At 43.1% G+C, this 26,863-nt stretch overlaps 1 protein-coding gene across 5 annotated transcripts in view; it reads right to left on the bottom strand.

Moving 5' to 3' along the window:
- The window catches only part of qtgal (queuosine-tRNA galactosyltransferase), a 304,657-nt gene that overhangs the window by 240,850 nt on the left and 36,944 nt on the right, over positions 1 to 26,863 (bottom strand). For all 5 annotated transcript variants that reach the window (XR_013580576.1, XM_078570687.1, XM_078570689.1 and 2 more), the window contains one exon: positions 3,669 to 3,764. Coding sequence is in view for 4 of the 5 variants with exons in the window: in XM_078570687.1 (XP_078426813.1) it covers positions 3,669 to 3,764 (96 nt within the window). In the remaining variant the exon portion in view is untranslated. The remainder of the gene's footprint in view (positions 1 to 3,668; positions 3,765 to 26,863) is intronic.

Below are 26,863 nucleotides of genomic sequence, written 5' to 3'. Positions count from 1 at the left end.
GGTTGAGAGGAGATTTGATGGAGATGTTCAAAGGTCATGAGGGGTCGGGGCAAAGTAGATCGGGAGAAACTGTTCCCATTAATGGAAGAATCAAGAACCGGAGGGAACAGGTTTAAAATAATTCGCAGAAGAAACAATGGTGACATGAGGAAAAACTCTTTTTTTTTAATGCAGCGAGTGGTTAGGATCTGGAATGCACCCCTCAGAGGATGTGGTGGAGGCAGGTTCAATCGAGGCACTCAAAAGAGAATTGAATCATTTTCTGAAAAGGAAAAATTTGCAGGGCCACGAGGAAAAGGCAGTGATGTGGCACTGGTGAAGTGCTCCCTCAGAGAGCCGCTGCAGACACAATGGGCTGTATGGTCTCCTCCTGTGCTGCAATCATTCTATGATTCTAGGAGCACATCTGGACAATTCATGTGCAAAGGTCAATGTGCCCAGATTCTGATTATGCATTCACGTGTCACGCAGTTCTGTTCTAGGTGTGCAAAATCGTAAGATTTACCCTATCAAGTAGTCAGGAAACTCATTTCAAGGCATAGGAAAGAAAAATTGGATCTGCCAGGAGAATTTCCAAGTTAGGCACAATTTGTTCTTTTTGCTGATAGTGTATCGGAGGCTGTTTGTAATAAGCACGCGTAGCTTCTTGTGATTACTAAGTATAGCGCAGAGAATAAACAGTATTGCTGGAATGCATTCAATGAATCCTCGTGGATGACACCAACTCCCACTTTTACTGATGATCTAATTGATCTCCTAGATACATATTCTGATCATGATCTAAAAAGCCAGTGTTATATTTGAGACCTCAAACTGGATCACTTGACAATTCTTTCAAATGGTCCATTTTGTGCCAGGCACTAGATTTTCAAAGGGAACATAGTTCACTGTGCTGAAAAAATGATAGTCTCCTCACTCGGACCTGAGCAGCAGACAAGTCTTTGCCAAGAGCTCACCTGCAACAACCAACCTGAAGGAGAAAATGTACGGTGTTCCCCTTTTGAAAGTACTTAACAAAAACAAGATGGTTTGGTTCTGCATCGTCAGGCATTCTCTTCTGCCAGGGAAACACACACAATACTGACCCTGACAGCTTTTCCTTCCAGAATCAATCTCGAGATGTAATTGCCTTCACACCAAGAACATGTAACATCCTGCCAAGATGACCTGGTCAACAGTAACTGAAGCAGATCATGTCCCTGCTGTGAACAACATATCTGCTTGCACAACAGCTAACTATGACCACCTCCCTCGTTTCAGATAATCTGTTTTTTGGCAGAAGATGAGCGGCTTCAGGCATATATTGGAGCATCTTCCTCTCATGAGAACACTCTTCACTTCTTAATAATATACTCGCAAGGCAACTGCTTCTCTGCCAGATAATATCTTCACCAGATGCATCTGTTTATATATCGAGAGACTCAGCAAAAGACTAAGATAGATCACGTCCTCCAGCATCAACTTGCTGTGTTTATTTTTAATTTCCTCTCAAAATAGTACTGGGACAATATTAATATGATTTTTGAAACCGGTTACTGTTAAGTACACGTTACAAATAAAAAGATCACAGTGGCACGCAATTTCAGTCCTTAGCTCAACTCAACTTAGTAAAATGCTACATTTACTTGGAAATACCATCAAACGTAGAAATAGGTCATTCAGGTCAGAATCTTTCTGGTCCTCACTTTAAGGGGCATTTAGACTATAAACAGTCACAAGTAAACTGTCAGTTAATGCACAATACTTGGTTTGTGGAAACTCAGGTAAACTGTTTATGGGTCAGTAGCAATGGAAAGGTGGAAGCTTCACACCTGCTGGAACCTGACTGCAGAATCTTCCCAGGTCAGAGCTATTCCTAGGGGCACTATCCACAGAGGCTAGCTATACAGAGTGTATGGGAGAATGGGGCCTGCTGCTAATTAGTGCTAACTCAACCACCCAGTGGATGTTGACACAATGTAAAAGATCAGGTATAAATACGATCATCTTATCTCAAATAACTTGTGGCAAGGTCTGCATGCCAGTAAGTATTTCCTCCCCTCATTATCTTAGCTCAATGAACACTTACTGTGCCCACCCATGTTACAACAGGGCACACTTTGCAGCAGTTACTTTGATCACTCTTCCCCCTCCCACCCCCATAGAGTGCTTCACCTCCAAAGTCCTTACATATGAACATATGAATGAGGAGGAGTAGGCCACTCGGTCCCTCAAGCCTGCTCTGATCATAACCTCAACCCCACATTCCCACCTACCCCAATAGCCCGTCACTCCCTCGCTAATCAAGAATCTATCTAGCTCAGCCTTAAAATTATTCAAAGACTCTGCTTCCACCACCTTTTGAGGAGGAGAGTTCCAAAGAGTCACTACCCTCAGAAAAATTTGCTCCTCATCTCTGTCTTAAAACGGGCAGCCCCTTATTTCTAAACAGTGATTTCCAACTTCATGTTGTTGCACTAAGTACACGCATGTAATTGCACACACGATGGAATTCAGGATGGTCACGGGTCTCAGTGTAGGTCTGACATTAGGGATGGACAACACACCTGTCCCAGTGACCATCAAAAACAACTATTTGGTAATAAATCCACCTTGGCAGCACACCAGCGCGGCAGTGTTGCCTATAACCTGCACAGTACCTGGTTCATGTTAATCTAAAGCAGACATGTGAAAGAATTCAGAGAATGATGAACAGAAGACATGATGCACAGAACAGAAATACCTTACATCAGGCCTCGTCAATGACGTTTACATCCCATGAAGGAATAATTTAAAAAAAAAATCAGGGGACAGATCTACAGATCAGTGGAGCAGCTGGCTCTCATGGTCCCAGTCTAATGTCTCTCTACTCTGGTGGAATTATAAGGGTTGAATTCAGTGAGGGAACCCAACTTGCAATGTGGGATCAAACACCTGGCCCAGTGACAATCAAAATCTAGTCTGGTAATAAATCCACTGTGGCAGCACACCAGTGCGGCAGTGTTGCCACTAACTTGCCTACTACCCAATTCATGTTAATCTAAGCAGACATGTAAATGAATTCAGAGAATGATGAACAGAAGACATCATGCACAGAACAGAAATACCTTTCATCCCTTCATTAAAAGATGATGTGCAACACTCATTGTTACTGGTCTGTGTTTGACTGGATTCTTCCTTCAACTCTACTGTAATCATCTTACCAAATTTCTGGAGCAAATCAAATGATATCTCGGATCATCAAAAGCTGCATCAGGTTTACCTCTGTCCTAATAGCTCAATCTGGTAGTTTGACACATGGAATTAGACCATTTGGCTAAGGGCTCAACACCTCAAATGTTCTGATTAATATTGATACCTACTAAAGCTTCCTGAGCACCAGAAGGTGGCATCATGTCAGAAAGGAGGATGCCCCTTCACAAACTGGAATTTGGTGCGCATTATTTATGAGAGTGATGAGGGGGAAGTGGTTTAAACAAGTTACTTGGATTACTCCTCAGAGGACGGCCAGCCCTAGGAAACCAGCACCTTGAAAAAGATGTCCTCAACCACTTCTTGGCTTTCACAAGCATATTGCACTGGTTGTAGTTGACATGGTCTTGTACTGATCATTTAGAGACATCTTGCATATGAACAGGGAACTATAGCAATATACTTTATCAATGTAAGAAAATGAAAGTCTTTCCCACCTGTGTAACGAGTTGCTCCTGTGTCAGGCTGTTAATCCAACGTGTGTAACGCTCAGTAGAGCCCTCTGGTTCTCTCTTAACTTGGCAACCAATTATCTATTTACAAAAATACAAGGACATATTCATTCAAAGTAAACTTATAGAAAAATAAAATAAGGTAAAGAAAATACATGCAGCTGAACCTGGTTTTGCTCCTTAATTTAATTGCCATTGAAGAGAGCTCCAACAGAAGCCAAAGCAAATAGCTGTTTGGTAGTACAGAACTTGAGTATTGCTGAAAAAGAGACATGTCTAAGCTTTTTGTCTTGCACTCATCAGGACACTTTGCAAGAATACTAATATAAGGGGAAAACTACAATTCATACAGTATAAACAATTTATACAGTATAAACATAGACTTTGACATGTCTCTTGTTTCAGCAATAGAAGCTAGAACACTTTTGTTACACTGCTGGTCCAACATTCAATCTTGGATGAGAACAAAGTTCCTCCAACTAAATATTGGCAAAGCCAAAGCCATTGGCTGTGAACCTCACCACAAACTGCATTCCCTCACCACCCGAGGCTGAACCAGGCTGTTCACAACTTGGGCCTATTTGACCCCGAGTTGCACTCCCAACCACATAGGAACTCAATCATCAAGACCACTTACTTCTACCTCAGTAACATCTCCCATCTCCGCCCCGCTTCAATTCACCTGTCGTTGAAACACCCACCCATGCCTCTGCTATCTCTCGATGTGACTATTCCAATGCATTCCTGACCTCCAATCTTCCACCCTCCATAAACTTGAGATCATCCCAAAACTCTGCTGCCTTGTCCTGACTTACACCAAGCCGTATTACACCAACCACCAGAGCTGCTAACCTGCATTGGCTCATCGTCAGGAACATCTCAATTTGAAAATTCTCATCCTTGTTTTCAAATTTCACCATTACTTTGTCCCTCCCCCTCTCTGCAACCTCCTATAACCACCCAACACCCCTGTGCTCCTCCAATTCTGATCTCCTGGGCATCCCTGATTTTAATCCCTCTACTATTGACAATTATGCTATGCTTTCAGTTGTTTGGGTCCTAAGCCTCTCCTCTCTCTCCTTAAACCCTTCCTCTTTGAATAAGCCTTTGACCATCTGTCCTAATGGTTCAAATTTTGTTTGCTAACACTCCTGCAAAGTACCTTGGAATCTTTAATCATTTTAAGTTGCTTTCAAGTTGTTGATAAAGAGCAACAACATACATGGCATAAAAGGATGAAGAGTCTGACTAAAACAAGAGCAAAGCATTATTTCTGGAGGTTATACTTTTTGATGGTTTAGACAATGAGCTTCCCTTGAAGCTGACCTCATTCTTCATTGGATTCTCATTTCTGTTTCTTGGGACCAACCTTTCTTGATTCCTACTGTTTATCAGAAAAGCAGCAAGCCTATTTTTCTATACTTATTGCCTTGGGTACACCAACTTTTGGAGTAAAAAGCAAAGGGAACAAAAGAATGCAGATCCACATGGCTGTGCTCTTTTTGCACTTCATACTTAATTCTATGGACACTCCTGGATGTGGCTGGACGGCTTCAGCCTAGATACTGACCAAAGCATCCAGATGTAACATGAACAAAACAGAGCAAGATGTTGAAATAGCTGGCAGAAACACGAAAAACCCAATCAGCCATTACAAACGGACCTTGCATTGAATTTCCAGCAAATTCTATCAGATTGGAAGATCTGAAAAGGGGAATGCCAGCAACCTGTGGATAGGTATGTTTATTGTTGTTCTAGGTCAGCGGAGAGAAGCAGCAGAGCCAGCAGCCTTTTGGTTCTTGTATTTCACATCCACACTCTTTCAGGACTCTCAGACCTGCAATAATATACAGGTTCCTCCTCAGGGCACCTGTCAATACACCAGCTGCCAGACGGTAAGACCATAAGATGTAGGAGCAGAAGTAGGCCATTCAGCCCATCGAGTCTGCTCCGCCATTCAATGAGACCATGGCTGATCTGATAATCCTCAACTCCACTTTCCTGCCTTTGCCCCATAACCCTCGATTCCCCTGACTGATCAAAAATCTGTCAATCTCAGCCTTGAATATACTTAATGACCCAGCCTCTACAGCCCTCTGCGGTAAAGAATTCCACAGATTCACTACCCTCTGAGAAGAAATTCCTCCTCATCTCTGTCTTAAATGGGCGACCTCTTACTCTGAGATTATGCCCTCTGGTCCTAGACTCTCCCACAAGGGGATACAACCTCTCAGCAGCTACCCTGTCAAGCCCCCTAAGAATATTATATGTTTCAGTAAGGTTGCCTCTCATTCTTCTAAGCTCCAATGAGTACAGGCCCAATCTAGTCAACCTCTCCTCATAAGAAAATCCCTCCTTACCCAGGATCAACCTAGTGAACCTTCTCTGGACTGCCTCCAATGCCAGTATATCTTTCCTTAGATAAGGGGACCAAAACTGTTCACAGTATTCTAGGTGTGGTCTAACTAGTGCCTTGTATAGTTCTAGTGAGACTTCCCTATTTTTATACTCCATTCCCTTTGAATGGAGTATATGGTAAAGCCAGTGGTAGAAAATTACAAAAGATGATGGCAGCTGGAATGGGTGGAAGGGAGGGCCAGGCGGAGTTGTATGGCGGGGAGGGTTGGCAGATCGCGGTAGTGAGGAGAAACTGTGGCAAGCTGAAGGTTTGCACGAGGGATCAGCTCCTGCTCCTCCTGGTTCACAAGCAGTGCTATAAAAAGCACTTACACGCCTGCAGGCAGCTGCTGACTCTGCCAGAGCTCTTTAAAACCTGGCCTGCAGCCATAAGTTTAAATCAGGCTCCCGGTTTTGCTCCCGGTGGGAGTTTGATCATTATACTTTAAAGTGCTCTCCACGCTTAGATGAGACACAGATACCCCACGTATCCTGTCACTGTAAAAATAGTAACAGGTATACATTTAACTTCACCCCAATCCTCTCCTGCCCATAATGTTGAGGGAAGGGGTAGAGGGGCAGCACTCTCTCTAACTTCTAGTTGCAGTGTGAAGTTGCACTGAGCAGTCCCTATAAGATTGATGCATGGCTGCACATGTACACATTTTAAAAAGGGAATTTTGCTCTCGTGTGGCCTGCATGGCACATTGCCTATTGCTGTGTGATCATGCACCAGTGCAGTTTGGAGGGAACATGGTTGGAAGGAGACTGGGCTGGTGTTGATCCCTTTGCTCCCAGGTTCGTCCGAAAAGAGCCGTGTGATATCACATTCAACCTCTCTGCTATCTCCTCTCTCACTTGATACATCCTCTTATTTGATAGTTGCACGGAAGGAAGACACAAATAACTTCCCAGAAATACTAGGGAACCAATGGTCCAGCGAGGAAGAGGAACTGATGGAAATTAGTATTACTAAAAAAAAGTGTGCTGGAGAAATGAATGGAACTGAAAGTTGATAAATCCCCAGGGCCGGATAATCTACACCCTCGGGTACTAAAGGAGGTGACCATGGAAATAGTGGATGCATTGGTTGTCATCTTCCAAAATTCTGTAGATTCTGGAACAGTCCCAGCAGATTGGAGGGTGGCAAATGTAACCCCACTATTTAAAAAAGGAGGGAGTAAACAGCGAATTACAGACCGATTAGCCTAACATCATTAGTAGGGAAAATGCTAGAGTCTATTATAAATGGTGTGATAACAGGGCACTTAGAAAATATCAACAGGATTAGACAAAGTCAACATGGATTTATGAAAGGGAAATCACGTTTACAAACCTACTGGAGTTCTTTGAGGATGTATCTAGCAGAATAGATAAGGGAGAACCAGTGGATGTGGTGTATTTGGATTTTTAGAAAGCTTTTGATAAAGTCCCACATAAGAGGTTAGTGTGCAAATTTAAAGCACATGGGATAAGGGTCATGGATTAAGAATTGGTTAGCAGACAGGAAACATAGTAGGAATAAATGGGTCATTTTCGGACTGGCAGGCGGTGACTAGTGGGGTACTGCAGGGATCAGTGCTTGGGCCCCAGCTGTTCACAATATATATCAATGATTTGGATGAGGGAACCAAATATAATATTTCCAAGTTTGCTGATGACACAAAACTTGGAGGGAATGTGAGTGGTGATGAGAGTGTTAAGAGGCTTCAAGGCAATTTAGACAAGCTGAGTGAGTGGGCAAATACATGGCAGATGCAGTACAACATGGATAAGTATGAAGTTATCCACTTTGGCAGGAAAAACAGAATGGCAGAGTATTATTTAAATGGCGATAGATTGGGAAATGTTGATGTACAAAGGGACCTGGGTGTCCTTGTACATCAATCACTGAAAACAAGCATGCAGGTTCAGCAAGCAGTTAAGGTGGCAAATGGTATGTTGGCCTTCATTACAGGGGGACTTGTGTACAGGAGCAAGGATGTCTTACTGCGGCTGTACAGGGCCTAGGTATGACCACACCTGGAGTATTGTGTGCAATTTTGGTCTCCTTACATAAGAAAGGATATGCTCGCCATAGAGGGAGTGCAGTGAAGGTTCACCAGTCCGATCCCTGGGATGGCAGGATTGTCGTATGAGGAGAGGTTGGGCCGACTAGGCTTTATTCACTGGAGTTTAGAATAATGAGGGGAGATCTCATTGAAACATAAAATTCTGACAGGGATGGGCAGACTGGAAGTGCCTTTTCCTCTGGCAGGGGTTTCGAACAAGGTGGGGTCACAGTCTCAGGCCATGGGGCAGACCATTTAGGACTGAGATGAGGAGAAACTTCTTCAGTCAGAGGGTGGTGAACCTATGGAATTCTCTACCACAGAAGGCTGTAGAGGCCAAGTCACTGAATGTATTTAAGAAGGAAACAGTTTGATTTCTGGACTCTAAAGACGTCAAGGGGTATGGGGAGGGCACAGAAGTATGGTGTTGAGATAGAGGATCAGCCATGATCATATTGAATAGTAAAGCAGGCTCAAAGGGCTGAATGACCTAATCCTGTTCCTATTTTCTATGTTTCTATAGTTCTGCTGTTCCCTCATTCTACTTATAAGTGCATTGTCATTCCTCATATTCTGACTGGAACAATTTTCCTTAATAACAGCAGAAAGAGTTAGGGTAGATAAAGTGAATCAATTTCCTCTGGTGGAGGAATCCAGAACTAGAGTTTCATCTTAAAACTGAAACACAGCCATTCAGGAGTCAAATCTGGAAGTACTTTTTCCACACAGAGGTTAGTGGAAATCTGGAACTCTCTGCCCAAAAGACTGTGGATGCTGGGTCAAAAACTGACATTGATAGATTTTTGTTGGTGTAAATGATCAAGGATGCAGGTCAAAGGCAGGTAAATAGGGTTGAGTTCCAGATCAGCCATTGTCTAACTGACAGGACAAGCTCAAAGGCCTGAAAGACCTATTCTTGTTCCTGAAAGTGCAGGTCTTAAAGGTTAAGTGTCTTGCTGGATCATTGACATGTTTCTTCCCTCAGAGGACCATTAGTCATTTGAATTCTCTTTCACAAAGAGCAGTGGAGGCTGACAAATGGATCCCAAGTCAGTTGGCGAAGTATGAAACTAAACGTGAATCCTTTTCATGATAGCTTTTATTTACAGAATTCAGGATTACATATGTCTGTCCCCTACCTACCAAACCAGCGTCCCAGCAGTCTCTCTTTATAAGTGCTCTAAGTACTTAATTAAACAATGCTCTTCACCAGTGTATCTTACAGTAACTAACAAACCATTAAGAGAGGCTTGGTCATTGAATATATTCAAGGCTGAGTTAGACAAATTTTTAATCTACAAGGGAGTCGGGGCCATGGGGGAGGGGGTTGGGAGGTGGCAGGCAAAAAAGTGGTGTCAAGGCTACAATCAGGTTAGTCGTGATCATTTTGAATGGTGGAATAGGCTCAATGGGCTGAATGACCTACTCCTGCTCCTATTTCTTATGATCTTATGAGACTCAACATCAGGAGTGCACTTGCATTCTAACTGACTGAGAGTTCAGTGAAGATCACATGTTTTGACAAGTGCTGTAAAACAGTTCCCACTCACTTGAGCCATTTTCAAGTGAAGTCATTTAACCTTTGTTTTTTTATAAACAAAATCAAATTATGTGTTTTTTCTTCCCTTGTGAATATATTACTTTACCACTAAAATAATAAATAAAATAAAAGTGGAACCGTACAGCTTTAAGTTCTTAACCATCAAACAAACCCTACAATATTCTAATAATATTAACTTGCTGAATTCAGTAATGTGACCTTGGTAGTAAATTGAGCAATTTTCACCATTTCGCATTTGGCTCTTTAGGAGAGCATATCGCTCTAGAATAACTGTTAGCTATAAAGGATGATCTTTCCAAACTCTTAAAAATAAAATGCTTAAAACAAATGTTTAGTTTCATTTTGACGGGTTTTGATCACCCTCCATGTGATAATAAATCGGGGTTTTTTTGATTAGACACCAGTACTGTTTTCTACAGTCTGGGTGCAATTGTACAAAATTATTTAATTTCTTGTCAGGAGACTTTGACAAGTCCAATAAGGAAATCCAGTAAGAATTGAGTAAAAATTACTCTATGAATTTGCCTGTTGTTAGTTGTTCCTGCTCTTGTTATGATAATGGCATGTGGCACTTGCCAGACTGACCAAATCCACAAGGGAAACTTGGCCACGCTATCACAACAATTTTTCAATTTGTATTTATTATGAGAAGGCTTGTGCATAGAAGTCAAAAATAATGAGTCCACTACCACCTTTAGAGATTTTTAAAGATTAAATTAAAACATTCATTAACAAAAGAAAAAAAAACTTACACAAGATTACAGTTACAGTTCTCAAATTTTCTACTTAACCAGACTCCCAACTACACACCCCCTTTAAGGCAACAGTTCAAATAGATTCCAAATTTATAAAATCACCCAGCAATATTATCATAGCACCCACTGGAAAATGGACATCCAAAGGCTTTTAAACACAACTTTGGTTACTGGAACAGAAAATTTCTGCAAGGTGGCTAGAGAGTTTCACCCCCAAGTTCTTTCAGACAATCATCTTTCAAAATCTCACACGGCCACACCACACACAGCCTTCCATCCTTCTTTAATATATTTCATCCCTTTTTATTTGTAAATCCCATTGTTTCCACTTGTCTTTAGAAGTTACTTTTCCGATGTTCATGTTCTCATTATGGCCATTTTGGAAAAAAAAACCAATGTAATAACCTTTATTGTGCCAGTTGTGAAAATTTTCCAAGTACCTTTGAAAATCAAACACAACTCCACTTATCTAAAAATACAAATTTAATTCACACCATATCTGCTGACCTCATCCTAGTCTACTCATCTCCATTTCAAATGCCTGTTTTACACCTCACTTCTTTGATAATTACACGCACACAAAATTTAATCAAAAACAGGACTTCATCTCCCCTTCAGCAAAATAGCCATTTATGGAGAATTTCTACTACACGTACAGGCAACATTGCTACAAGTGTACAACAATCTTTTTTTATAACATTCTCTTTGAAATGCATCTATAGCAATTGGACATTTGCCAATCATTTACAAGGTAATTCATTTACACGGTTCTAAAGTTATAAATCCAAAGAGTAATGCTCAAAATCTTTTGTAAATGCCAGATTGGGCTCAATCCTGTTGGTCAAAGACCTAGCAAATCTTGCCTTCCTGCCCTCACCTCTGCCAGCTCCCACAGCTGTCTGCCTTTCGTCATCCTTCCATTTCTATCTTCCCCATGTAGTTCCGCAATGACAACTCTGGTGATGATGACATCAGTCGGACTGAAATGCATTAGTGACTGCGCGAGGTAAATAATGTATGGAGCTGCCTGTTCTCATTAAATCATTGGAGTCTGACATTTACTCTTGTTTTTGCTATAATGGGAATTTACAATTAACTTACTTGCTATTTACTATTGTAGCACGTCCGGTCATTGTGCAACAGCAAACTACAAAGCAAAACGAATGCTGAGCCCCATTGTCAAATCAAGGGAGCACAAGTCTGAGTCCATCGTACCGAATCTGCATAGTACTCTGAATAGACCACACCTGGAGGACCGTGCTGCCATGAAGTCCGAGGCACCTGTAAACAGGGCAAACATACTAGGTCTGAAGGTGGTGCCAAAAAGAACCATTAGTCTGAGCATCCGAGGCAGGTGAACCAAACACCAACTGCTGAACCATGAGAGAAGCCAAACGTAACTGGACTTTGTAAAGATATACGAGGCACTGAGGTTAAACACAGCTATAGGCCAAAGACATAAGTGCAGACTGGTAAAAAAGCAAGATCAACTGAGGTCAGGAAGCGTTTGTTCACACAGTGAATGATTGAAGCTGGGTGCTCATCTGACAATACAGGCAGAGTCTTTGTTATCATTTAGGAGGCAGTTAGGTGCTGTGCTGGGGAAATGCTAATTGCTATGGAAGGATGAGCTACATCGATGAATAGCCTCCTCCTGCCTGTGATCTATGTGATTGTTGGTGACTAGTTATGTTTAATCTGGTGAGAGAAATGCTTCTCTTGCTGTAAACTCATATGAACTTTTAGTGGAGGAAATGAATCCCAGAAAGAATCATAGACTCATTACAACACAGGAGGCTATTCAGCCAATCAAGTCTATGCTGGCTCTTTAGACCAATCCAGACAGTCCCATTGCCCCACTCTATCCCTGTAGCCACGTACCTTTATATCCCTCAAGTGCCCATCCAATTGAAATAGATTGTTTCTGCGACCACCAGCCTCATGGGCCGAGTGTTCCAGCTTAGTATCACTCGTTGCATAAAATAGTTCCTCCTCATATCCCCCCTGCATCTCTTGCCCAAAACCTTAAATATCCCTTGACCCTTGAACAATTTAGCTAATGGGAACAGCTTTTCTTTATCTTATCTTGTCATAATCTTGTACACTTCTTATCAAATCTCCCCTCAATCTCCTTTAATCCAAGGTGGACAAACATATTAATCGCAGAGTGAAGAGCTACAACACACCAGAAGATTGGCAACAGCAGAAATGCAGAGGGATGCCAAAGGGAAATAAATTGATGTCCAAGTGAATTATTGTTTTACAACACATCAAAATTGGAAAATCAAACTCGCTGCCTACGAACTGCCGAGGATGTTAAGTCACTCCTTGCACACATCAGCAGTGTACATCTTTATTCTCACTTTCCTGGGCAAATACAAAGAAAGAGACAAAGGTCCCAGTATTACTGGGCCATTGAAAGTGCTCTGTGGTGGTGTAAGGGGGTGAGAGAGATAGCGGAGAAACTTCTGATGGATCTCTCCTTCCCCCACTTCTGCAAAAGCTTAAAAATCCCTGTGGGAGCAGGAGCTGATTGCCTCCCAATGCACTCCTCCCAACCACCCCAGTGCCAATGTCAGAACAGGAGACTTGGCTGGCAGCATGAAGCCATCCACCAGCAATGTGCCTTTCACGGTCCCTCTGGGAGTGTGTAATCTGCATGTCACCGGAATGGAAAGCTTCAATCCCGAGATTCCAGGACACCCCTGCGAGGCTGGACACCCAGGGAGCACCAGGACTGACCCCGTCTCCCGGATTTGTAATGGGAGTCAAGGTCAAGGGAAAACAGACAGCTGGAAGCTTCCCCACCCCCGCCTGCTATAATTCGGACAGTGAAAGTGAGCCTCCAGGAATTTCAAGCCCAAAATTCTTGGGAATTTATTCTGGGGATAATATCCATTGGGAATTAGGCTGTCAAAACTCACTTCAAATCGCCACCATCAGGAAAAGGAAGATCTCTGCCAAGTCTAGGTACAAACTAGCTCAAAAGGTGAAAGGTTCAATAGATCTGAACGCAAGCCAGGAGTGCCACTTGAAGAAGTCGACCACCAACACATTCTCTGCAGGCTATTTATTGTCTATACGTCTCAGTGTCCTTCTGTTGGCAGGACCATGTACTGACTGCTTTCATAGTCGCCTTCACTGGTTCTTTTCCCTCTTCAATAATGGTTAATTAAATACATATGTGCAGTGCTAACGGATCTCTTACTCATATCCCCCTGCTCATTTATCCAGTAATCTTTTGTCTAACTTGTACACAAAGCCAATCTTGTGTGGGCAGCAGGCTTCACGCAGAACAAAAGCTAAACATAATTTAAAACACATTTCAAATCACCAGAGGTCAGCTTGCACTGAACACAGACATGTATATTTATACGTTATTTTCCCTGCAAAAGAATGAATCTCAAACCACATGTGCCAGAGTAAACAGATAGTGGTCTCTGCGACAGCTTTGTACATCCATGCCTCTGTCTGAGGCGTTGGTGCTCTTATAAAGACTGCAGAAAAGTCAAGGGCTCGACAAAGATAGCCTACTACTGCACTTACATTAAATAACAGAAACACACCATTTGTCATTGAGAAATGGGCACTGCTGGCCTGAACAGGTTAGCACATGGATGGGCAGAAATGGTGGCCAGATCCTTGGGAACGGGATTTAGAATCTACTGCAATGCCCTCATTCCCTGCTCAGGTATTGTTAACTCTGTCAACCCTCCTATTCTTGAACCCCACCTATTTCTCATCTGCACTCTGTCCCTTGGCGACATCATTTGAAAACCCAGTATCAGTTTCCAACCTCCCTCAAACTCAATTCGCAGACTGCTTGTCCCACGTCCAGTAGTGGATGAGAAGAAATTTCTTCCAACTAAACATTGGGAAGCCTGAAAATGTTGTCTTCAGTCCCTGCCACAAACTTTGTTCCCTAGCTACAGATTCCCATCCCCCTCCCAACCAACTGTCAGAGGCTGAGTCAGATCATTTACATCCACAGGGTCATAAACGACCAAAGGATAAGCTTCTAGCCACATATCCTCACCGTCACAAAGGCCATTTATTTTCATCTCTGTAACATTGCCCATCTCCACCCCTGCCTCAGCTCATCTGCTGTCCTTACCTCCAGACTTGAATAGTTCAATGTACTCCTGGTTGGTCTCCCACTTTCTACCCTCTGTAAACCTGAGGCCATCCAAATCTGCACTTGCCCTAACTTGCACCAAGTCCTGCTCACCCATAACGCCTGTGCTTTCTGAACTATATTGACTCTTGGTTAAGCAAAGCCTTCACAGAATCACACAGTGCAGAAGAGGCCCTTTGGCCCATTGAGTCTGCACCGACACGTGGGAAACACCTGACCTACCTACCTAGTCCCATTTACCAGCACTTGGCCCATAGCCTTGAATGTTATGATGTGCCAAATGCTCATCCAGGTACTTTTTAAAGGGTGTGAGGCAACCCGCCTCCACCACCCTTCCAGGCAGTGCATTCCAGACCATCACCACCCTCTGGGTAAAAAAGTTTTTCCTCACACCCCTCCTAAACCTCCTGCCCCTCACATTGAACTTATGTCCCCTTGTGACTGACTCTTCAACTAAGGGGAACAGCTGCTCCCTATCCACCCTGTCCATGCCCCTCATAATCTTGTACACCTCGATCAGGTCGCCCCTCAGTCTTCTCTGCTCCAACAAAAACAACCCAAGTCTATCCAACCTCTCTTTATAACTTAAATGTTTCATCCCAGGCAACATCCTGGTGAATCTCCTCTGCACCCTCTCCAGTGCAATCACATCCTTCCTATAATGTGGCGACCAGAACTGTACACAGTACTCCAGCTGTGGCCTCACCAAGGCTCTATACAACTCCAACACGACATCCCTACTTTTGTAATCTATGCCTTGATTGACAAAGGCAAGTGTCCCATATGCCTTTTTCACCACCCCACTAACTTGCCCCTCCGCCTTCAGAGATCTATGGACACACACGCTAAGGTCCCTTTGTTCCTCAGAACTTCCTAGTGTCATGCCGTTCATTGAATACTTCCTTGTCAAATTACTCCTTCCAAAGTGTATCACCTCACACTTTTCAGGATTAAATTCCATCTGCCACTTATCTGCCCATTTGACCATCCCGTCTATATCTTCCTGTAGGCCAAGGCACTCAACCTCACTGTTAACCACCCAGCTAATCTTTGTGTCATCCGCAAACTTACTAATCCTACCCCTTGATTTTATAATTCTTGTCCTTGTTTTCAATCCCCTCGATAGCCTGATCCCTCACTTTCTCTAATCTCCTCTAGACTACCACCTTCAGATTTCTGCACTCCTCTCATTCTAGGCTCTTGAACATCTCCAATTTTAAATTGATCGACCATGAGCAGACGTGCCAAAAATGCCAAATTCCCAATCTCTAGAATTCCCTTCTTAAACCCCTCTGTCTTTCTTTCCTCCTTAAAGCCGCTCCTCAGAACCTACCTCTTTAACTAAGCTTTTGGACATCTGGACAAATATCTCTTTAAGTTGCTTGGTGTCCAATTTTGTTTGATAATGTTAAAGTGCTTTACAAGTTGTTATCGTTGTTGCTTCAGCTCTACTGTATCGGGAAATGTTATGGAGACCACTTCTTCAGGTGGATCTTGGTGTCAATGGAGGTAGAAGCTAAGCCTCATTTGCCTATTGGCACTGCTAATAAAATCAGAGCTCCTAGTGTGAGCAGTCCTGGGCGGTACATACACATGACAATATCTCAATATTTTTTTTGTTCACTACATAGGGTTGTAACAATAGTGCCTATTAACTTGATTAGGAATCCAAGAATACCGTGGTTTTTAAAATTTGAGAGATCCCATGGAGTATTGACCAAGTCTCAGGACGTCCCTGACATGTTTCAGTAAGAAAGGGGACATCCTGACTACCAAAAAAAAATGTCAGCGACCCCAAGCTGAAAACAAGAGACTGCTTCTTAAGGTACAGCAGAAATGATAACATGGTAGTGAATCAATAAATGCTAAATACAGTAAAACAAAGAACACAAAACTCTTGAGACACTATGTTCATGACACATGCTCAGTCTAGATGATCAGGAATCTGATTTCACTAAGGTTTCACTACAACTCCCTTATGTCGCAAACCTCCAAATTGATGAATGTCACCATTCAGTCCCAGTGTGGTAATTGGCCATCAGTATTAGGATTGTACAGTGTGCTGTCACAACATCAACTTGCATTCATATAGCATCAAAAATGTCCCAACTTGCTTCACAGAAGGGCTACAAAATGTGACACCAAGACATAATAAGCGAATATTAAGACATGTCACTTGCTCAAAGTGTGAGAGGTGTAAAGGTTTATGGAGGGAATTCCAGAGCTTAGGGCCTGGGCAGGCGCGGGCGTGGCCACCAATGGTTGATGCGCAAGAGGCCAAAATTGGGGAAAGTGCAGGTGGTTTGTGGGGCTACAGTCGGTTAGAGATCAACTATATAGTCAGACTGCAGATAATAACTGACCATTACTGTTTATTTCAAGGTTCAATGGCTGTGACTGTTATTATCCTTAAACAATTTATCTTTTGTGTTGACACAGAACATTCTTACCTCAGAGGCTGGCAATGTTGATCTTCAACTTGTTGAATAAACAGGAACTCTAATGTAATAGATGCTGTTCCAAATACTTTAAATGGAAGCATAAGGTCCAGCACAACACCGAGGTTTGATCATCATCGGTAATGGGATAGCATTAAAAATCTGTTGTGTGGTCCAATGCTTTCAATGGAGACCTCTTCGTAGACAATGATACATTATGTTTAAAAATTTACAGGCAAAATAAGTATAATACAAATGAGGCAAATTTTGCAAAATGAGAATGAATCATATTCTAAAATATTAACCCAATAAGAGGCTGTTATATTCCTCCAGGTGACAATGATCAATCTACTTCACTGGAATAGATGCAAAAGTGGCATTCATTTTAAAAAACTTAAATATATTTCCCAGGTTGCGTTTATGTCTTTCTCCCCCCTTTCCTTTTAGGAATGTGGTTTTGCCTCCATAAACCATTAGGCATCCTCCTGCTGCATGTTGAGAAGGCAGAAAATCCACATCTCAGTCTTTACTGAAGCTGCTCAGAAACAAGGTGCTGGAAGAGGCCCAAAAGCAGGTCACGGATTGACCTTCCCCCACCCAATTTCTCTTCATTCTCACTGGAGACTCTATCTTCAGTAGAGAGGTAACCAAGGGTGGGGAGAAGTATCAAGGATGCAAACCTGTAACCCATCTCTTTCTGGTACAGAAAGATCAATATAAAATGTGCTAGATCATCTTAAACCCCAAATGGTTCACTCACGTCCATCAGGAAAGTGAACCTAATACCCCCCTACCCAATCTGCTCGCCACGTGACTCTAGTCTACAGTACATGATTGACTTTTTAAAAAAATTGTTCATTCACAATAAGGCCAGCATTTATTACCCATCCCAATTTTTCCCCCTCGAGAAACTGGTGCTGGCACATTTTGAACTGCTACTTGGTGCAGATACACCCAAGTGCTGTTAGGGAGAGGGTTCTAGGGTTTTGATCCAGCGAAGGTGAAGGAAAAGCAATATGGTCCCGATTCAGGGTGGTGTGTGACTTTGAGGACAACTCACAGGTGGTGGTGGTGGTTGTCGTGTGTATCTGCTGCCCTTGCCCTTCTAGGTGGAGTGGGGTCATGGGTGTGGAAGGTGCTGTTGAAGTAGTCTTGGAGAGTTGCTGCAGTGCATCTTGTAGTACGTACTGCTGTTATGGTGCGTCAATGGTGGAGGGAGTGAATGTTGAAGGTGGGGGGGGGGGGGGGGGGTGCCAATCATGTGGGCTGCTTCATCCTGGATGGTGTCGAGCTAGAGTGTTGTGGGAGCTGCACTCAGAGGCAAGTGGAGACGATGCCATCACACTCCTGACTTGTGCCTTGTAGATGGTGAACAGGCACTGAGAAGTCAGGAAGTGAATTACTCACTATAGAACATCCAGCCCCTCTGACCTGCTTTTGCAGCCACAGTATTTGTATAGCTGGTGCAGTTAAGCTCCTAGTAAATGGTGAGCCCCAAGATATTGATGGTGGGGGATTCAGTGATGGTAATGTCGTTAATGCATGTCTTATACTCAGTTGTATAAACAATCACCATTCTATTTAGGATCACCAATGGCCCGAGTCTCCAATAATTAAAAGATTAATCTCCTGAACAAGCAATTCAGGAGAAAAATCATAGCAACATTAAAAATAATTTAATTTCATTTTCTTTGAACACTAATTGTTAAAACAAATTGCAGATTAGAGGAAAAGATTGTTAGACTGGGCAGGGCAGAGAGAAGAAGGCTCATGATGAAACCTCCAAGAGTACATTGAACCAGTGTTGGCAAGCCTAGGGAAACTGCTTTGTGAGGTGCCAATAAGGATTTACAATAAATGTGGCCCAGGTGTAGCACACATCCCTAAAACAAGCTTTTAAAAATGTAAATGCACTTTCTAGACGTCAATTGTTGACATAATTGCCATGATGCATCCTCTCCCCATGCTCAATAACTCCATGTCAATCAATTGAAAGGTCAAACCTGTTTATTACAAAATACCATTGGTCCATGTTGTAACACATATTTAGAGACTGATGGAAACATACAATAGTTACTGTAATATATTATAACTATTGTGTAATTTGTTATATTTGCAAAGTGAATTTGGCTGAATATTAAGTAGTGGTTTGGCAAAAAAGATTGAGTCACTGCCTTATCTCCATGCAATGGTGTGCATCAACAGAACCATCGTCAAGTGATGTTTATTCAGTAAAAACATTACCTTAACGCTAAGATTATGAAGAGCATTGCATAACACTTATAATTGTACACTACTGTATACAGTGTAAATGTATCTGACCCTAATCTCTTATCATGCAATGCTGAAGTACATAATCTCTCCCTCCCTCACACTACTCTTCAATCAACTAGTTTTATTCACACCATTTCTGGGTAGCTCAATTTTAGGAAGACTATGGTCACACCCTGGGTAAGAGCCAGACAAATGTTTCTCATGGCTTTAATTCCCTTGACACCGCTTTTCTATTTTATCCATGCCATCAAGAGACTGAGGTTTGACACTTCCACCAAAACAGGGGGGAAGAAAATTCAGGGAGGCAAGTCACCTATAGGACCCCCTCTATACCTCCAGGTAACTAACTGTCCCTCCAATATTATCTGCTCCTTGTTGGGAAGCATTTCATTGCCAGTGGAATAGGCTTTTCTAGAATTAGTGAAGCAGTATTTGTCAATTGTACCAACGTGATTACATTCTGATGCCATAAATGGAACGGGTGGAGAACCTCTGCACTAAGATAAAATAGCAAATGTAAAGCTTGTGATTTACAAAGACACCAACTAATTTATTAATACATTTGGACCAATCTTAATTTGCTTCCACGCCTTGGGGTAAACAGGGTGCCAGGGGCTTGAAAGCGACACTCCACCCCCACTGCACTACTGAGCAGGATCCTGAGATGGGCAACCAGGGTACCAGCCTGTTTCAAGTAAAATGATGGTGAGCAAAATGCTTGCATAAAAGGGGTCAAAGTAAGTGGCCCAACACCTCTTTCTGTCCACTAATGCCTTGTTTCAGATAGGCAGACAGTCGTAATATGCAAATGGAGTTGCTGTGACATACACAAGATCCTGACTGCAAATCTGAGGTACAGATGGCAGAGCATGCTTACCACGCATTTCTACTAGGTGTTGAGTGACCGAACCAATTCTTCTTATAAGAACCACTCAAGGTTGCTCAACAGCCAAGGAAATGTTTGATTTGTTTTGACTGGGGTGGATAGGGGCTCCTTTTGGACCCACAAGTTAAACTCCAGTCCCTTGCCAGCTTGTCCAAGGGCTCCCAGAATTCTCTCCCCCCACGCCCCCACCACTCTCCATCCTCTAACCCAAGACTTCAACTGTCATTCGGATCAGCATCAAGCACAGCGGGCTGCCTTCATCTTGCACACTCCACCCAGCTCCCCTGCTAATTATCTTAACTCTTGCCAACTCAACTCATCCCTTTCCAGATTTCAGAACTGGTCAGTTCCTCTGCTGCCTATGGGCCTCAGTTATTTTGTCAATATTCAGGCTTCTAACCCAAACTAGACAGCCTCCAAACTACCACTTGACAAATAGTATCAACTACCATCTTATTTTTGGTGGTAATCCACACCATGTCTGGACAGAGGCTTAGTGAGGTCCAGAGCCAAGTGTCCCAAGGGGACCCAAATGGAACATCGGTGAACAGGTTATTGATGTGCAAATGCTACTTCATAGCACTGTCAATATCACCTTCCATCACGTTGCTGATGATCGAGAGTAGACTGATGGGTTTGTTGTCCTTTTTGTTGACAAGGCACCTGGGTAATTTTTCACATTGTCGGGTAGTGTTGTAACTGCACTGGAACAGCTTCGCTAGGGGTGCGGTTAGTTCTGGAGAACAAATGGTCAGTACAATTGCCAGAATGTTGTCAGGGTCTTCGCAGTATCAACTACCTTCAGCAGTTTCTTGACATCATGTAGAGTGAATTGAATTGGCCAAAGACTGGCATACAAGATGCTGCAGGCTTCAGGAAGAGGCCGGGATAGATCATCTACTTGACCCTTCAGGCCCACTGATGGTTGCAACTGTGTGTCATCCTTGTCTTTTGCACTGGCTCTCCCATCAATGAAGATTTTCATGGAACCACCTCCTCCCATTAATTGTTTAGTTGTCCATCACCATGTGTGTGACTGGATGTGGCAGGACTACAGAGCTTTGATCTGATTCAGTGTGGGATCACATTGCTGTGACACATGCTGCTTCCACTGTTTAGCAAACTAGTCCCGCGTTGTGGCATCACCAGGTTGGCACCTCATTTTAGGTATGCCCGGTGCTGCTCCTGGCATACTGTCCTACGCATCTGATTCATCTGTTGGTTTGACGATAATTGTAGAGAGAGATATGCCAGGGCATGAGGTTACAGATTGTTACAATTCTGTTCATGCTCATGGCCCACAGTGTCTCAAGGATGGCCAGCTTTGAGCTGCTAAATCTGTTCTGAATCTATCCCATTTGACATGGTGTTAGTGTCACCCAACAGGATGAGCAATATCCTTAAGTGTGTAACTGAGATTTTGTCTCGACAAGGACAGTGCAATGGTCACTCCTCCTATAATGAAATGGACAGATGCTTCTGCAAAAGGTCAATTGGCGAGGATGAGATCAAGATTTTTCCCTCTTGGTTGTTCTCTGAACAGTGCCGCAGGCCCAGTCTGACACATACGCCCTTTATGTTTCGGTCAGCTCAGTCAGTAGTGGTGCTACCGAGCCACTACTGATGAAGTCCCCCACACACAGGACATTCTGTGCCCTTGCTCCCCTCGTTATTTCTTCCAAGTTGTATTCAACGTGGAGGAGCACGGATTCAACAGCTGAGGGAAGGTAGCAGGTTGTAGCCAGCAGGAGGTTTCCTTGCTCATGTATCACCTGATGCTGCAAGATTTGTGGGGTCCGAAGTTGATGTTAAACACTCCCAGAGTCACTCCCTCCTCAGTGTATAGCAGTGTTCTGCTGTCTCTGGGTGGGGGGGTCTAGCCTACCAGTGGGACAAACAAAACCAAAATGCAGCTGAAAGTAATTTCAATGTCAAAGCAGTAGCTGCAGCAGGAAAAAGGGAATTAAATACTTGCGGTGCAACAACTAGAATTATAGGGCTGTAACTTTCGATGTAGTGGCAATTGAATCGGATTGCCACTCCACTCGAAATTACTTACCTGGAAATCCATGGCAATCCTATCCCACCTGACCTGCCAACTCAGGCCAGGTGAGATCTGAGCAGTGCAGCTTGTTCCCGGGGCCTAGTGTTGAGGGCACCAGAGTCGCAAGTAAAGAGGCCGTGGCCAACTTTTTTTTTTAAACAGCTCTAGCTGCTGTAAAGCAGGTAAATTTTGACAGGTCAGGGAGAAGGTAAGTGTATAAGGTAACTGCAAAGGATTTGGGGAACGGACGTTGTCCGTCAAGTCAGGGGTCAGACCTGAGTGGGGGCGGGGGGTGGGGGGGGGGGGGCGGGGAAGTGGATGGGAGGTCGAGCTTGGAGCCGGTGGGTGCGGGAGAAAGAGGTCAGAGGTCGGGAGTTGGGGTCAGGAGTCGGGCACTGGGGAAGGGGTAGGTCGGGAGTCAGGGGGTTGGGGTCACCAAATATTTGGGGTGCCCCCCATATACACTGCCCTGGAGCTCGGAAGTTATGGTCCATAAAAATAAAACACTGAAGGCAGGCGTTTGGCTCATTGTCCCTGTGCTGCCTCTTTGAAGGAGCTATCCAATTAACCTGACTACTCTGCTGCCTTCCCTAAGCGTTGCAAACAATTCTCCTTCAAGTATTTATCCAAATTCCTTTTGAAAGTTATCATTGAATCAGATTCCATCTCATCTTCAGGGACTGCATTCTAGATCACAAGAGATCACAGCAAAAAAGATTTCTCCTCACTTTGTGTCAGTGAAGCCTGAAGCGGAATTCAAACTCGCCAATTAGTACTGAACTGCACTAATATGAGCAACCTCCAATAAACATACATCTTCATTAAAAGGTTATTCTCAGGACATGGTTGATGTGGGAAGAGCCACATTTATTGCTCATCCTAAGATGGCAGTGGTGGGTTGTCTTCCTGAACAGCTGCAATTTGCTGTACTGTTTGGCCATCTTCAAGACCAATAAAACCAAGCAATATACAGAACATTCATTTGGAGATTTTGTAACCTTCCAAATCAAATTGGAACTATATTGGCTCATAAAATCTAAAAATAATATATTGTCCAATTAAAATGTTCTCAATTATGCATTTTTACTAGTGTGCTGGATGTGGGACTTTAAGTTCAGAGCAATGGAAAGTATCTTAAAGTACTCTGGATTAAATTATATGAAACCAAATTAGAATTTAAACAGCGTGGCTCAAAACCAAACCAAATGGCCATTCTATAACAAGGCCAATTAATCATAAAAATGAACAGGAGAGAGAGTATAGCCATAAATAAAATATGTTGGAAATACCCAGCAGGTCTGGCAACAACTGTGGAAAGAGAAACAGAGTTAACGTTTCAGGCTGTAACACAGTCTGATTCACAGACAAGGCGACAGAAACGGGATGAATCCTACAACTGTCCAAGATTCATTCTTAAATCTGTGGAAGACTAAGTAGATTAGAAATGTAATCAGTGGCCTAATGTAACCCCAGGCCATGGCTGGAGTACCATGGATAATGGAGGCAAACTGAAAGTGAACGAGCACTGGATAAAAAGATGCAATTAAAACGAAGCCAGTGGATAGAACAGGACTGGGATGAATGTCATTGCAGGGAGATTTGTTAGTGCTGTTGGGGAGGGTTTAAGCCAGATCGATAGGGGGATGGGAACTTGAGGGCTGATTCAGATAGGGCAAATTCAGAGCAGGGAGCAGGAGACAGAACATTAGCGAGTGATTCTGAAAGACAAAAGAAGCAATAAAGGTTAAAAAGGTTTACAGCACAGGGATTTGACTATGTTAAAAGGTATTTATTTAAATGCAAGGTGCATAGCAAACAAAGCCAATGAGTCGAGGGCACAGATAGACACATGGCAGCATGATATCGTTGCTATAACGGAAACTTGGCTTAAAGGGGCAAAAATGGCAGCTCAACATCCCTGGATATAGGGTTTTCAAGCAGGATAGAGAGGGGGCTAAAAAGGGTGGGGGTGTAGCATTATTGGTTAAAGAATCATTTACAGCTGTGAGGAGGGATGATATACTAAACAAGGCATCAAATGAGGCCATATGGGTTGAGCTCAGAAATAAAAAGGAGGCAGCCACACTGCTAGGAGTGCATGATAGACCCCCAAATAGTGAGAGGGAGATAGAAGAGCAAATATGTAGGCAAATTTCTGAGTGCAGAAACAATAGGGCAATAACAACTGGGGACTTCAACTACCCGAATATCAACTGGGATATGAACAGTGTAATAGGCACAGAGGGCACAAAATTCTTGAATTGCATTCAAGATAACCTTTTTAGCCAGCAAGTAACAAGCCCAATGAGAGGGGGTGTAATTCTAGATTTAGTCTTAGGAAATGAAGCTGGGCAAGTGGATGAAGTAGCAGTGGGGGACCATTTGGAGATAGTGACCATAATACAGTTAGATTTAGCATAATTATGGAAGTGGATAAAGACTGAAGAGGAGTAAAGTTCTGAATTGGGGAAGGACAAAATTTTAAGAAGCTGCGAGGTGATCTGGCAAAAGTGGACTGGTTACAGCTACTTGAAGGGAAATCAGTGACAGTGGGAGGCATTCAAAAGTGAGATTCTACGGTCACAGTATAGTCTGTCCCCCACAAAGAAAAAGGCCAGTACTGCCAAATTTAGAGCTAGCCCCCCTGGTTATCGAGAAGCATACAAGGCAAGATAAAGCAGATAAAGAAAGCTTATGACAGTCACAAAAGACTTAATGCTGTAGAAAGCCTAGAAAAAAAGAGTATAGAAAGTACAGGGGTGAAGTAAAAAAAGTAACTAGGAAAGCAGAGAGAATATGAAAAAATATTGGCAGGTAAAATCAACGAAAATCCAAAGATGTTTTACCAATAAATTAAAGAGAAAGAGAATAACTAAGGAAAAGGCAGGGCCTATCAGAGATGTACATGGTAACTTGTACATTGATGCTGAACATGTGGGCAGGTTTCTCAATGAGTACTTTGTCTCGGTCTTCACTAAGGAGAGGGATGATGCAGACGTTCTAGTTAAAGAGAAGGTGTGTGAAATATTAGATACTATAGGCATAGTGAGAGAGGATGTACTGGAGGGAATGACATCCTTGAAGGTGGATAAATCACCAGGGCCGGATGGATTGTATCCCAGGATATTAAAGAAAGCCAGGGAGGAAACAGCAGATGCACTGAAGATCATTTTCCAATCCTCACTAGGTACAAGTGAGGTACCAGAGAATTGGAGGTCTGCAAACGTTGTACCATTATTTAAGAAGGATGCGAGGGATAGGCCAAATAATTATAGGCCAGTTAGTCTGACTTCGGTAGTGGGCAAATTATTTGAATCAATTCTACGATACAGGATAAACTGTCACTTAGAAAGGAAATGATTAAATCAGGGATAGTCAGCATGGTTTTGTCAGGGGAAGATCATGTCTTACTGACTTAATAGAATTCTTTCAGGAAGTAACAAGGAAGATTGATGAGAGTAGCGCAGTGGATGTTATCGACATGGATTTTAGTAAGGCATTTGACAAGGTGCCACATGGCAGACTGGTCAGAAAAGTAAAAGCCCATGGGATACAGGAAAATGTGGTGAGTTGGATCCAAAATTGGCTCAGTGACAGGAAACAAAGGGTAGTGGCTGATGGATGTTTTTGCGCATGGAAAGTGGTTTCTAGTGGCGTTCCACGGGGCTCAGCGTCGGGTTAATGATTTGGACTTAAATGTGGGAGGCATGATTGGGAAATTTGCAATGACAAACACTGGCCGTGTAGTTGATAGTGAAGAGGAGAGCTGTTGTCTCCAGAATGATATCAATTGTTTGGTTGAATGGGCGGAGAAGTGGAAGATGGAATTCAGTCCAGAGAAGTGTGAGGTAATGCATTTGGGGAAGGCAAGAAAAGCGAGGGAGTACACAATAAATGGGAGGATATTGGAAGGGGTAGAGGAAGTGAGAGAATTTGGAGTGCATGTCCATGGATCCCTGAAGTTGGCAGGAGAGGTCGATACGGTGATAAGGAAAACATGGAATGCTTTCCTCTGTTGGATGAAGTATAGGATACAAAAGCAGGGATGTAATGATGGAACTCCATAAAACGCTGGTTAGGTCACAGGTGGAATTTTGTGTACAGTTCTGGTCACCACATGGTTCAAACATGGGCAAGAGAGCTGAACTCCAGGTGCTGAGGTCAGAGTGACTGGCCTTGACATCAAAGCAGCATTTGACAGAATGTGACATCAAGGAGCCCTAGCAAAACTGGAGCCAATGGGTATCAGGGGGGAAACTCTCCGCTGGTTGGAGTTATACCTAGCACAAAAGAAGATGGTTGTGGTTGTTGGAGGTCAGTCATTGCAACTCCAGGACATCACTGCACGAGTTTGTCAGGGTAGTGTCCTCGGCCCAACCATCTTCAGCTGCTTCATCAATGACCTTCCTTCGATCATAAAGTCAGAAGTGGGGATGTTTGCTGATGATTGCACAATGTTCAGCACCATTTGTAACTCCTCAGACACTGAAGCAGTCCGTGTCCAAATGCAACAAGACCTGGACAATATCCAGGCTAGGGCTGACAAGTGGCAAGTAACATTCGCGCCCAAGTTCCGGGCAACGACCATCTTCAACAAGAGAGAATCCAATAATTTCCCCGTGACATTCAAAGGTATTAC

This window comes from Cetorhinus maximus, chromosome 24 (genome assembly GCF_964194155.1).
Source record: "Cetorhinus maximus chromosome 24, sCetMax3.hap1.1, whole genome shotgun sequence".
In the NCBI taxonomy this organism is placed as follows: Eukaryota; Metazoa; Chordata; class Chondrichthyes; order Lamniformes; family Cetorhinidae; genus Cetorhinus; species Cetorhinus maximus.
This window is presented reverse-complemented; position numbering and strand designations above follow the sequence as displayed.